At 45.2% G+C, this 14,331-nt stretch overlaps 2 protein-coding genes across 3 annotated transcripts in view; one reads left to right on the top strand and one right to left on the bottom strand.

Annotated features, from left to right (window-relative positions):
- The window catches only part of RFC5 (replication factor C subunit 5), a 352,752-nt gene that overhangs the window by 95,857 nt on the left and 242,564 nt on the right, over positions 1-14,331 (bottom strand). The window lies entirely within an intron of this gene.
- Positions 1-14,331, top strand: part of KSR2 (kinase suppressor of ras 2) — a 150,237-nt gene that overhangs the window by 77,344 nt on the left and 58,562 nt on the right. For both annotated transcript variants that reach the window (XM_087942809.1, XM_087942810.1), the window contains exons 6-9: positions 4,196-4,265; positions 5,107-5,190; positions 6,542-6,609; positions 6,816-6,934. In XM_087942809.1, coding sequence (XP_087798935.1) covers positions 4,196-4,265; positions 5,107-5,190; positions 6,542-6,609; positions 6,816-6,934 — 341 coding nt within the window. The remainder of the gene's footprint in view (positions 1-4,195; positions 4,266-5,106; positions 5,191-6,541; positions 6,610-6,815; positions 6,935-14,331) is intronic.

Here is a 14,331-nt window from a genome sequence, read left to right as displayed (position 1 = left end):
TAAGTGATTCCCTGCGGTTGTTACATTAGTCACACGGTCGTTAAGTGGATCTGGCTTCCCTGTTGACTTTGCTTGTCAGACGGTCACAAAAGCGGATCACGTGACTCTGGGACCCTGCAGCCGTCATAAATATGAGTCCATTGCCAAGCATCTGAATGTAAACCACATGACCACGGGGATGCTGCAACGGCCATATAAGTGAGAAAAAACATTCCTAAGTCCCTTTTTTTTTGGTGCCGTTGTAACTTTGAACAGTCACTGAGTGAACTGTTGTAGATCGAGGACTACCTGAATATTGGTAGGTAGGCAACATAGACTCCTGGCCAAAAAAGGAGAATGCAATGGAGCCATACAGAAAAGGACGCAGCTGGTTTGAGGCCAAACAGCAGAGAACTAAAAATTCCCATCTGAAGATGGAGCAAGCATGGGATGAATTTAGAAATGTTCTGCTTATTAACTTTCTTTCCAGATTGAATCAGAGAGCTGACCATATTTACTTCCTGTTGTTGTTGTTGTTGTTGTTGTTGTTGTTAGTTGCGAAGTCGTGTCCGACCCATCGTGACCCCCTGGACCACATTCCTCCAGGCCTTCCTGTCCTCTACCATCTTCTGGAGTACATTGAAGCTCACGCCTACTGCTTCAGTGACTCTATCCAGCCCCTTCCTTTTCTGTTGTCTCCTCCTCCTCCTCCTCCTCCTCCTCCTCCTCCTCCTCCTCCTCCTCCTCCTCCTCCTCCTCCTCCTCCTCCTCCTCCTCCTTTTGCCCTTCATCATTCCCAGCAATCCCAGCAATAGGCTCTTCTCCAGGGAGTCCTTCCTTCCTTCTCATGAGGTGGCCAACATCGTTGAGTTTCATCTTCAGGATCTGGCCTTCTAAAGAGCAGTCAGGGTTGATCCCCATGGACCACATTCCTCCAGGCCTTCCTGTCCTCTACCATCCCCCAAAGTCCATTGAACCTCACGCCTACTGCTTCAGTGACTCCATGCAACCACCTCATTCTCTGCCGTTGCCTTCTTCTTCTTCTTTTTCCCTCCATCATTCCCAGCATTAGGCTCTTCTCATGAGGTGGCCAACGTCTTTGAGTTTTGTCTTCAGGATTTGGTCTTCTAAAGAGCAGTCAAGGGTTGATCTCCTCTAGGACCGACCAGTTGGATCGCCTTGCAGTCCAAGGGACTCGCTGGAATCTTCTCCTCCAGCCCCAGAGTTCAAAGGCCTCCATTCTTGGGCGCTCAGCCTTCCTTATGGTCCAGCTTTCACAGCCATACATTGCAACTGGGAAAACCACACCCTGGACTCTACGCACTTTTGTTGGCAGGGTGATGTCTCTGCTTTTGAGTGTGCTATCTAGATTGGCCATAGCTTTCCTTCCCCAGGAGCAAGCATCTTTTAATTACTTGGCTGCAGTCCCCATCTGCGGTGATCTTGAAGCCCAGGAAAATAAAATCTATCACTTTTTCTTCGTTGCGTAAAACCAACCATGCCTCTAAGTTATGCTTTTTTACGCAGCGAAGGGAGCTTTATTACCACACAGGAAACTGGATGCAAATGTAACCTTCCAAAAATGGCACGTAATTAAAAAAAAAAAAACCACCTTCACCTGCCTTTATAGCCAAGCTGGGATACGAAAGCAAACAGCGGCATTCAAAGCCTCTCTATAAAATGCTATAAAATTTGCTTCTCCAGAGCCCTTGGGCTCAAAGATTGACTGATGTATCTTAAAAAAAAACACCTTGGGGTCCATGCAGCCGCCTGCCTGCCTGGTTCCTACAGATGGTCAAATTCCAGTAGTCCAGGTATATATACATATATATATTGCTCATAAATGGCATTTCGGTCTCCAAGAATCCATCTGATGTTTTTTTTTAACAGTTGGCCCCCAGGGCCCTGGGCTTAAAAAGAGAGAAATATAAATGGGACTTCTCGTTGCAACGATCAGCAGCCTTCTTTTAATTTGCTCTTCGAGTATTTACCCTTGCAAGGAGTCAATTACAAGCCTGTAGAGAAGATTTCATTCTGGTGGGTCAGAAGCAGGACGGGTGGAGAAGGGGAGGCATGAAATATCAAGCATCTGGAGAACCAGAGGTGTGCGCCTGCCGTTTTGTGATGGGAGAATAAAAAGGATAGTAGCGGTCCACAACGCCTCCCAAACCCAGCGGTGTTCAAACTGCAGCACAGCAGGAAGGGAGATAGGAGAGAAGATTTTCAGCTTGGGTTTTGAGAGAAGGAGGCAACCCTTTCACATTTCCCTCCCCAGCCATTCCTTTGTATATTCCAAGTCCTGCCTAAATATGGATAAATTTGGAGAGTGAACCCCCCTCTCCCCGAGTGGCTCACGAGAAATTAGGTAAGATTTGAGAGGCTTCCAGAGAGCAGCCAAATTTGTAAAACCCAACCGTAAATATTTAATAAAAACTCTTAAAACTGGAAAAAAAAAAAAAAAACACCTGGTCTTTTTAGTAGAAACCAGGTAAACTAGTCATGTTCTTTTTTTTTTAATATATATTTTTTATTGTTTACAACTCTAAATATACAACAGTGCTGCTGTTTTGGCGTTACATATACCGTACATGCAAAGATATTGCTAAACCATTAACTTTCATATTATTGATACAATATTTGCTTTTTGGTTCTATTCATTCTATTTCCCCCCCTTGACCTTCCCTTCTTATTCCATGTTTCATAGTAAGCTGATTCCCCCTTATTTTTCAATTCTAAGGTTGACCTATCCTATTCTGCCCAAGCTATTATTTTCTTTATTATTTCTCTTTCTGGTGGTATGGTTTCATTCTTCCAATATTGCGCGTATATCATTCTCGCCGTTGTCAAAACATGTATAATTAAACTATGTTCTTATTGCCACAGCAATAGCACTTAGACTTATATACTGCTTTATAGTGCTTTACAGCCCTCTCTATTTTGATCACCTCACCATGGGATGCAGCAATGGTCATAAGTGTGGAAAACTGTCACGCGTCACTTTTTTCGATGGATGTTGTAACTTTGAACGATGACTAAACGAACTGTTGTAAGTCGAGGGCTACCTGTACAGCGAAAAAGCACCACCCACACAAAAGAGAAAACTATCAAGAGATTTAGGATTTAGAGAAGCTCAGCGGCTTGCAAAAATTGCAAAACTATCAACAGAAGAAGCATATTTGTAGCCCGGGATTGAATTGTGGAGGCCTGGAGGATCTCTTGAGCTTAGTTGATTTGTTGCAGACATTTCGTGACCCAACTAGGTAACATCATCAATGCTAGAAGGGAGTAGGGCTTGCTCTCTCTTTCTGACTCCTTCCTAGCCCTGAAGGTGCTACCTGCTTGGGTAACAATACACCTGCAATGAAACAACCAAGCTCAGAGAACACCAAGGACTCTACATGCAAATGAAGGTGTATGTAAGACCACCTAGAGTTCTGCATCCAGTTTTGGTCACCACACTATAAAAAAGATGTTGAGACCCTGGAAAGAGTGCAGAGAAGAGCAACCAGGATGATGAGGGGACTGGGGGCTAAAATATATGAAGAATGGTTGTAGGAACTGGGCCTGGCTAGTCTAGTGAAGAGAAGGACCAGGGGAGACAGGATAGCAGTCTTCCAATATTTGAGGGGCTGCCACAGGGAGGAGGAAGGGGTCAAGCTATTTTCCAAGGCACCCAAAGGCCAGACAAGGAACAATGGATGGAAACTGAACAAGGAGAGATTCAACCTGGAAATAAGGAGGAATTTTCTGACAATCAACCCATGGAACAAAAGTGGCCTTTGGAAGTTGTGGGTGCTCCATCACTTGAGATTTTCAAGAAGAGATTGGACTCCCATCTGTCAGAAATGGTGTAGCATCTCCTGCTTGGTCAGGAGTTTGGACTAGATGACCTACAAGATCCCTTCCAACTCTGTTAATTTAATCTTAAATGTAGGCAATATTGGTCGGTAGGGAAAGCATGTTTAGTAAGGCTGAAACTGTCACTTTCTGTCGGTAGGTGAGATCAGAATTTAGCAGTTGGACTAGGAAAAAGAAAATGAGAATCCTGGAAAAAGACCTGCCTTGTAAACATACTTATTTCCAAAAGAAGTCAGAAAACTTATAGTATCTATCACTTGAGCCCTAATTAACCAGATTCTCCCTATGGCCAAAGGGAAAGTGCTTTTTCCCCCTTTTTATTCATTGTATTCTTCTTGTCTTCCTCTTTCCTCTCCAGATACACTCTCAGTACCTCGCTGGTCGCCCCAAATTCCTCGGCGGGATCTTGGAAACTCAATCAAACACAGGTATAACAAATACATACATATACAGGAGGAACCTGCAGAGCCCTGGTATAGATATTGCATTTTATGATATAATTGATGCAAGGGTAGCTGTTTTATATCCTCCTTGTGGTCCCTCAACAGATATCACTCATTCTTCAGCTTTCTATGCATCATGGTTACTGGTAGTTATGGATACTTGGGGACAGGAAAATAAAACAATACTCCAATCCCTTAATAACTATCGGGAGAAAATGTATGTGCAAAGAGTTACTCCAGGTGATGCAGTCATTCAGGGACACTAGCATGCTCTGTGTCGAAACTGAATTTCACACCACCTAATATTTTGTTGCTTTTGGGGTTTTTACTGGGCAGCCATAAAAGTTAGCAAAGTTCCCTCTTTGCCTTGGTGGGTATATAGTTGGTTTGACTCACTCAAAATCTCACTTGCATTAAATACTGAGAGCAAATGAGTTGCAATTGATTTGTATTGGCTTGCTATGACAAAAATCAATAAGTAATTCAGACTTGGGTTAGTGGGAGAACTAAGACTGCAGAAATTGTGGAAGATTTATTCGGTGGTCTCATTTGGAGAAGAAGCAGCTTTTATACTGTAGACTTAACAGAGGTCAACCTCTCTCTCTTTTTCTCTCTCTCCCTCTCTCGTTATTTCTTTCTCTCTTTTTCGTTCTCTCTTTATCTTTCATGCTTTTTCTTTTCTTTTTTTCTTTCTCTCTCTCTTTTTTTCCCCTCTCTCCCCCTTCTTTTTCCTCTCTTTCTCTTTCACACATTCTCTCTCTCTCTCTTTTTCTTTTTCTTTTTCTCTCCCTCCCTCCCTCCCCCCCCTCTCACTTTCTCTCTTCAGGTTTTCCACGAAGTATTGGATGTCCCAGACATGCACTGTCTGCGGGAAAGGAATGTTGTTTGGGCTGAAATGTAAAAACTGCAAGTACGTCGTCTCCTTTTTTGTAAGAGTGTGCATTCCCCAGACACCTAATATACCAAACCGTTGTGGCTAGGCTCTGCTTTCCTTTGCTGCAGTCATCTGGCCCTTCTTATAGATCTCCCTGCAATTCCTGTTCATAGGGGATCTAAAATAAGGTCTTTTCACCAGCATTTGTCAAGGCTGGGCCTTTGGTATCAAGAGAGCTGGAAGTGCTGATTTTGCCCAACCAGCCCTCTCTCCAGCTTGATCTAGAAGTCTTTGTCGTCCTATAATCTTGTAAAAAACCAGTTTGTTCTAGTGGTTAAGGTACCAGGCTAGGAAATGGAAGACTGTGAGTTCTAGTTCTGCCTTAGACAGCTAGGTGACTTTGGGCCAATCACCAGGAGATAATGAGCTCTAGTCCCACCTTAGGCATGAAAGACAGCTAGGTGACTTTGAGCCAATCACCAGGAGATTGGGAGTTCTAGTCCAACCTTAGGCATGAAAGACAGCTAGGTGACTTTGAGCCAATCACCAGGAGATTGGGAGTTCTAGTCCAACCTTAGGCATGAAAGACAGCTAGGTGACTTTGAGCCAATTACTAGGAGATTGGGAGTTCTAGTCCAACCTTAGGCATGAAAGACAGCTAGGTGACTTTGAGCCAATTACCAGGAGATTGGGAGTTCTAGTCCAACCTTAGGCATGAAAGACAGCTAGGTGACTTTGAGCCAATTACCAGGAGATTGGGAGTTCTAGTCCAACCTTAGGCATGAAAGACAGCTAGGTGACTTTGAGCCAATCACCAGGAGATTGGGAGTTCTAGTCCAACCTTAGGCATGAAAGACAGCTAGGTGACTTTGAGCCAATCACCAGGAGATTGGGAGTTCTAGTCCAACCTTAGGCATGAAAGACAGCTAGGTGACTTTGGGCCAATCACCAGGAGATAATGAGCTCTAGTCCCACCTTAGGCATGAAAGACAGCTAGGTGACTTTGAGCCAATCACCAGGAGATTGGGAGTTCTAGTCCAACCTTAGGCATAAAAGACAGCTAGGTGACTTTGAGCCAATCACCAGGAGATTGGGAGTTCTAGTCCCACCTTAGGCATGAAAAGTGGCTCCGTGACTTTGGACCCACCCCCTTCACAGGATTATCACGATGAGAAAAATAGGAGGAGGAAGGAATATCAGGTATGTTCTTCCCCTCGAGTTGTTTATAAAAAAAAATAACAACGGCGGGATAATAAGTCACATAAATAAATATAAAGAAACCCCATTGCACTCCTTCTGGAAAGTAATGCAGTCTGACTGTTTCTGAAGTCCAACTTTCCGTGAGCCAAGCCTCAAACCAGCTGTTCTTCCGCTTGATTCCTCCCAGGCTAAAGTGCCACAACAAATGTACCAAAGAGGCCCCACCATGTCACCTGCTGATCATCCACCGTGGAGGTAAGAGCCACTACAGTCTCATTTCTAATTTTAAATGGAATAATTTAATTACCAGATGGCACTGAAAAAATGTTGTGGGTTCAATCATCGATGAAATAACCAATTGCCAAAGGTGGAATATTTTGCTCCGCCTCTTTCTTTATTTTGATTTTCCTCTTCTCCAGCCTTTTCTCTTTCTTTCTTTCTCTCTTTTGTTTTTGATTCAGCAAGATTAGTCCGGACAGAATCTGTGCCATGTGATATCAACAATCCGCTACGGAAACCCCCCATATATTCAGATCTGCACATCAGCCAGACGCTCCCAAAAACCAACAAAATCAACAAGGTGAGACCTCCTCTGAGGCCCAGAAGGCCCCAAGCCACGCCGACAGAACCGGTAGTAAAAAAATTTGAATCCCACCACTGGTACAACCCATGCAATAACCACTTTGCTTAGCGATGGAAATTCTGGCCCCAATTGTTGTCTTAAGTCAGAAACTACCCATTTAGCAAATCTTGTGTTTCTTGTATAAGATTTCTAGGATTCTGGGGCTTCATCCCCACCCCTCTCCCCCTCCCGATGTGGAAGAACCCCAAAGATGCTTTTTCCAGGAGGCAACTGGACTTTCTAGTTTTTGAAGATGTTTCGCTTCTCATCCAAGAAGCTTTTTCATCTGGGACTGATGGATGGTGGGGAATGGAAGGATTTCTACTCCCTGCAGACAGCTGGTCATTTGCATCCTTTTTTTAGAGAGTCTGTTGAGGCCACTTGGAGGTTTATCTGTGTCCTCAGGGTCACCTGAGTGTTGCAAATGAGTGTGGAGCCTTCTTGGAACTGCTGAAAGGACTACGTGGTAGACTGGAGATAGTTGATGTTGTATTCCCTCCCCTTCTGTTGAGAGAGGGCTGTTCAATTTTGACACAGGTGGCCTCTTTGACCCCTCTTTCAAACCAGCGGTCCTCTCCGTCCAGAATGTGGACTTTGCTGTCTTCAAAAGAGTGGCCTTTGTCTTTAAAATGCAGGTGGACTGCTGAATCTTGTCCTGGCGGGTTTGTTCTCCTATGCTGCGCCAGGCGTTTATGAAGTGGTTGCTTTGTTTCCCCAATGTACAGATTTGCACAGGGCTCACTGCATTGTACTGCTTATATACCACGTTGCTCAGTTTGTGTCTGGGTGTTTTATCCTTGCCTTCTGCCCTAGTGTATTCTTGGGTTTGAAGTGTGCCCAGCGTGGAAGAATATAGTACGTTGATTATACCGCGTCTTCAATTCAAGATGCTGAGGCGATTCATAACTTGGCTAAGCCAACTTTGTTTAAGCCAAGGTTTGCAGCATCAACTACAATCGTCCCTTTCTGTCTACCATGAACACTCTTCTGCCATGGCTTGAATTACCTTGAGCACAAAGAAGCGAGAAAGGGAAAAAAAACACTGGCACCAAAGAAGCACTTACAGTGACCTGACCGAATTAAGATCCTGTTTTAAGTCTTAAGGCAGGAAAAGGCCCTTCTTTTCATTGCCAAAGCAGCTTGTGGCTCTTGATCGTAGAGCTGTGACTGGGGAGGCAAAGGGCAGCTGGCCAATTGCGCTGGGGCTGGGGGGGAAGGTGTCAGCCAGCAGCCACTGCGGAACTAAACCATTAAGGGACGCCAAGGTTTGGATTCAGAACTCTGCTTGTCTGCCCGCAAATTCCTAAGAAGCACCAGAACTAGTTGGAGCATGGCTGTCATACCATTGGGTTATTAAAAGTCTGGCCAAAAATAAATAAATAAAAAAAAGATTTCAGAGTTCAGATGGAAACAGATCATACATTTTCAGATAAACCCCTTGCCTAAATGTAGCCTTTGATTCTTTAAAGGTAAAGGTTCCCCTCGCACCTATGTGCTAGTCGTTTCCGGCTCTAGGGGGTGGTGCTCATCTCCGTTACAAAGCCGAAGAGCCAGCGCTGTCCGAAGACGTCTCCGTGGTCATGTGGCTGGCAGGACTAAATGCCTTTGAAGGCGCATAGAACGTCATTCCCTTCCCACCAAAGGGGTCCCTATTTTTCCACTTGCATTGTTTACGTGCTTTCGAACTGCTAGGTCGGCCGAAGCTGGGACAAGGAACGGGAGCTCACTCCGTGACGCGGCGCTGGGGATTCAAACCGCCAAACTGTCGACCTTCCTGATCGACAAGCTCAGCGTCTTAGCCACCGAGCCACCTCGCCCCTTTACGTTTCATAAATAATCAAATAAACTGAAATAAGTAAAACAAATAAGATGAAATCAATCCAATAAAATAATCAGCAAGCAGTCTTCCAATATGCAAGAGGAGGACAACCCAAAGCACCCGAGAGAGCAAGGCGAGAAGTAAACATCCACAGACTCTGTTTTTGCCACAGGCCAAGCACAGGCCTTTCCTGGAAAATGACAGCCAAGGATTGGATAAGGCCGTGTCCAGTTTGATGGAAAGAAGGACTAAGGGATGACATGGTAGCAGCCTTCCAATATTTGAGGAGCTGCCCCAAAGAAGAGGGAGTCAAGCTATTCTCCAAAGCACCTGAAGGCAGGACTAGAAGCAATGGGTGGAAGCAGGGGGAGGGGGGTTGGACTAGAAGACCTCCAAGGTCCCTTCCAGCTCTGTTATTCCATTCTGTTCTAATCAAGGAGAGAAGCAACCTAGAACTCAGGAGAAATTGCCTGGCATTGAGAACAATTAATCCATGGAATGGCTTGCCTCCAGAAGTTGTGGGCTTTTAAGAAGACGCCGGACAGCCGTCTGTCTGAAATGGTATCGGGTACTTATGTACTTTCCTGCCTGAGCAGAGGGTTAGACTAGAAGACCTCCAAGGTCCCTTCCAACTGTTATTATGCTGATTGCACCAAAGGCAATCTGGTTTAAAGTCCACCCATTCATTCGTATTGTATTGTTGCACGTTCCAGAAATGAAAAGGAGAGTGAAGCTCGGAAGTAGCAGGGAGAGGAAGGGGAGATTTAGACAAATTCCAGGCAGGTGGAATGCAAATCAGATGCAAATAGAACTAAGGATGAATTTCCTGACAGTGAGAACAATTAACCAGTGGATCGGCTTGCCTCTAGAAGTTGTGGATGCTCCATCACTGGAGGCTTTTAAGAAGACACTGGGCAGCCATCCGCCTGACATAGCATATAGGGTTTCCTGCTTGAGCAGAGGGCTGGACTAGAGGACCTCCAAGGTCCCTCCCAACTCTGTTATTCTGTATACGTAAGCAAATAAACCACCTTCTTTGCCTGCCATGGCAACCAAGGTCTGCAACAAAAGTGCAGAGGAATAGAAAAGAAGTTGGCCAAGACCTCTCTCCCCCACCCCCCCAGCTTTGAGTTACTTACCATCCCTGTTTTCTTGCTGGTCTGTTCAGCCATCTGGTGGGCCAGAGCGCTGCAGATGGCTTCTTGGATTTCCATTCACGCCTGCCAATTCGACTCGAGATACCAGCAAATCTGGTCGATGTGAAATCAAAACCTGTTGGGGGTTGGGACAAGACGCCTTAGCCCAATGGGATCCCATCTCACAGTCCAGACTAGAACTCACTGCCTCCTGGTGATTGGCCCCAAATCACCCAGCCAGCTTTTATAGCTAAGGTGGGACTAGAACTCACAATCTCCTTCTGATTGGCCCAAAATCACCCAGCTGGTTTTCATGCGTTTGGTGGGACTAGAACTCCCAGTCTCCTAGTGATTGGCCCAAAGACACCCAGCTGTCTTTCACACCTAAAGCGGGACTAGAACTCACTATCTCCTGGTGATTGGTCCAAAGTCACCCAGCTGGTTTTCATGGCTAAGGCAGAACTAGAACTCACAGTCTCCCACTTTCTAGTGGGATGCCTTAACCACTAGACAGACCAAACAGGCTCTTTTTTCTTTTTTTCTTTTTTTGCAGTTGCAGCAACTATCATCTTGGGCCTGGTGGTTCAATAGCCTAACCGGGTATAAAATGGTTCCTTGGATTCTTAGTATTTTATAGAAATCCCCTAAGAAGAATTCTAAAAGTTTCCAGCTGCAATGTTTTCTTGTAAGGGAACTGAATTTATTCTTGCTCAGTGCATCAAAGGACAGGACATAACCTGATCTAAGATTGGCTTGCATCGCAGCATTATACGCTTTATAAATCTTGCATAAAAGGAAGTGAAGGAGGGGGGGTCTCAAAACACATATCAGGGCTCCAGGCAGGTCTGAATCGCTTGCATGTTCAGAGGGGGTTCGCAACCCTAAATTCTATATCTGCACTCAATTTGTTCTTCTTTATGTAAGCCACCTTCAAGAAGGGAGAGGAGCCGAATGTCAACTCATAAAACATTCCTATGCCTGTTTTAATAGTTGCCATAAAAAGGGGGGAGGGGGAGGAAGGAAATCTGGAAGAGCAGCTAAAAGCAAAAGTACATTCCAAATCTTATCTTTAAAAGATTGTAACTAAAATACCAGAGCTTTTGCCCATGAATATATTTAATTGGAGAACATGATTGATGACACCCAGCCCATGAACGTGCTCCATTGGACAATCTGATTTATGACACACCCAGAAGGGAGGGGGGGAAACAAGGTCACAGGGGACTGTAAATTACCTATGCCAGAGTTGGCTTCATGCAGGGCAGTGCTAGTATGTCGCCTTTAATGAATCCTTTGAAGCTTTTTGAAGTTTGGCTCCAGAATCATCATTTAATTAGGGCGATTGTTGGAATTCTGACAAAAGCGATACTAAGTGAGAAAGGCTACAGATAGTTCTTGATTTACAGTTTGGTGGCCGTTCGAAGTCCCAACATCCCTTAAAGAAGTGATTTATGACCATTTTTCACTCTTACAACCACTGCAACACCCCCCCGGTCACATGATCAAAATTCAGACACTTGACTCATACTTAGGATGGTTGCAGCGTCCCCAGGGTCACGTGATCCCCTTTTGCGACAAGCATCAACGGGGAAGCCAGATTCACTTAACAACACTGTGACTCAACTCAACAGCTGCAGCGATTAGTAACGGCGGCAAGAAAAGGCGTAAAATGGGGCAAAACTCATCTAACAAATGTCTCACTCGGCAACATAAACTTGGGACTCAGTTGTGGTTGTACATCGAGGAGCTACTTGTAGAAGATCTGGATCAAGTTGACTTTCCTCTCTCTTAGGAAAATCCCATTCCCCAGAATTTTGGTTTGTACAGTACTTTCTTTTTCTGGTTTCCGACATCCAAGCTTTTGTTAAGAGTGGCCAAACTGAGGAAGTGGCAGAGTTTTGACAGCCATCGGAACGTCATATGTGAAAACCTGGTGCTGGCTACATCAGCAGCTCAAAATAGAGAGTTTTAAGCCTTATTTGCATCTAATTTGCATTCCACCTGCCTGGCATTTGTCTAAATCTCCCCTTCCTCTCCCTGCTAGTTCCCAGCTTCGCTCTCTTTTCCATTTCTGGAACGTGCAACAATACAGTACGAATGAATGGGTGGGCTTTAAACCAGATTGCCTTTGGTGCAATCAGCATAATAACAGTTGGAAGGGACCTTGGAGGTCTTCTAGTCCAATCCCAAACAGGAGATCCTATATGATTTCAGATAAGTGACTGCCCAGTCTCTTCTTAAAAACGATGGCGTGCCCATGATTTCTGAAGTCAAGCTGTTCTACTGGTTAATTGTTCTCACTGTTAGGAAGTTTCTCCTTAGTATAGGTTGCTTCTCTCCTTGGTTAGTTTCCATCCTTATTGCTTCTTGTCCTGCCTTCTGGTGCTTTGGAGAATAGCTTGACTCCCTCTTCTTTGGGGCAGCCCCTCAGATATTGAAAGACTGCTATCCTGTCACCCTTAGTCCTTTTTTTCATTCAACTAGACAGACCCAATTCCTAGAACTATTCTTCATCGTGTTTTAGTCTCCAGTCTCCTAATCATCTCTTAAAAGCCTCCAGTGTTGGAGTACCCACAACTTCAGAAGGCAAGCCATTCCACTGGTTCATTGGAAATTCCTCCTTAGTTCTAGCTTGGTTCTTTTTTTTTGATTAGTTTCCATCCATTGCTTCTTCTCCTGCCTTCAGGTGCTTTGGAGAATAGGTGGACCTCCTTCTTCTTTGGGGCAGCCCCTCAAATATTGGAAGAGCGCTTATCATGTCACCCCTAGTTCTTCTTTTAATTAAACTAGACATAGACAACTATCGGCTGCCATTTTTATTTTATTTTTATGTATTCATTTGCTTTATTTGGTTTGTCAATCGCTTACAAGATATGAGGTATAAGTATAAATATGAGTAAGAATACAGGAAATAGGGACGATTAAATGGGAACCATGGGACAGGGACAGTAGGCACGATGGTGCACTTTTCCAGGAAGGCTCTAGGCTCGTCGTGTGGACGTTGGTGGTTTAGGCTACAATCTAGATTCTCACCCGTCATCTTTTAAATGGAAGAAAACTGTAACCTTTGCATTGTTTTTAAGTTGTGTCCTGCTTCTCCGAGACAGGCCAGGAAGGGAGAGGTGGCTTGAGAGAGAGGGATTACAAAAAAAGGCTTTCTTGGATTTTGATGTGTGTCTCTGGATGAAAAGATAAAGGGGTGGGTGGGGGCCAAATTATTTTATGTAGGCCTAGATTTGTATAATCAAAGCACCATATATGATGCAGTGGCATATTGCAGAACGTTGGGAAACTTGATCATTTTTAGGCATGTTTGCCTATAATCGAAGAAGACAAGGGATGGCAAATCTAGGTCCGTCTTAGGCAGGAAAGCCAGCTGGGTGACTTTGGGCCAATTCCCCGGAGATGGTAAGTTCTAGTCTTATCTTAGGCATGTAAGCTGGCTGGGTGACTCTTGGCCAGTCACCAGGAGACTGGGAGTTCTAGTCTGGACTGCAAACGGGATCTCACTGGACTAAGACTTCAGGAGTCAGTATTGCTTGACACCTGCTTGGTCTTGTTGGATAATGGAGAACTTGGGCTTTGATCTTCATCAATGGTGTAAGGACTCCTGGCTTGGGCAGGAGCAGAGGTGGTATTCGGCAGGTTCTGACCAGTTCTGGAGAACCGGTAGCGGAAATTTTGAGTGGTTTGGAGAACCGGCCAATCCCACCTCTGACTGGCCCCACCAACCCCATTTATTCTCTGCCTCCCATCGAGTCCCAGCTGATCGGCTGGGCCTCCTTTGGTTGCCCTGCCCAGGAGAACGGAGCTGGAAAGCAGGTTAGTGGGGTGGGGAGGGAAGGGGGATTTTGCAGCCTCCTTCCCCTGCCACGCCCACCAAGCCACGGCCACAGAACCAGTAGTAAAAAAATTTGAACCCCACCACTTGCAGGAGGTTGACTAGAAGACCTCCACGGTCCCTTCTAGCCTTGTGATTCTATGATCCTTAAGCTTCCTCTTTGATTACTCCGACATCTGGGTACTTCAAGGTGGAACCCCAAGAAGCCCACTTCTCTCTTTGCTGACCCCCAAATGGGGCGAAAGGGGGCGAGTGAATAAGCAGGAACTGCCCTGTTAAGGAGAAGAGAGATACAGATGGAGACATGCCTGAGGGTACCTCCCCACCCCTTCCCCCAATTAATTTGAAGTTCCCTTCCTCTTCTGCCAACTCCTAGGCACTCTTTGCCAGCGTTAGGAACTCTTCATTCACCACGGTGTTATTAAACAGTTGGCAGGCAGGAGCCCCAGAGAGCTGCGTTCAGGATGTGCAGCCTTGTGCGAAGCTCCCGTCTGTAGCACCTGATCGCAAAATGCCCCCACCTGCCCCTTTAAGTTAAATGGCCCGTGAGGAGTGATGA

Source organism: Notechis scutatus, chromosome 13, assembly GCF_049901735.1.
Source record: "Notechis scutatus isolate UNSWTSFEM ecotype Mainland chromosome 13, rNotScu1.2, whole genome shotgun sequence".
Classification (NCBI taxonomy): Eukaryota; Metazoa; Chordata; class Lepidosauria; order Squamata; family Elapidae; genus Notechis; species Notechis scutatus.
Note: the sequence above shows the minus strand (reverse complement) of the source record. Positions and strands in the feature narration are given on the sequence as shown.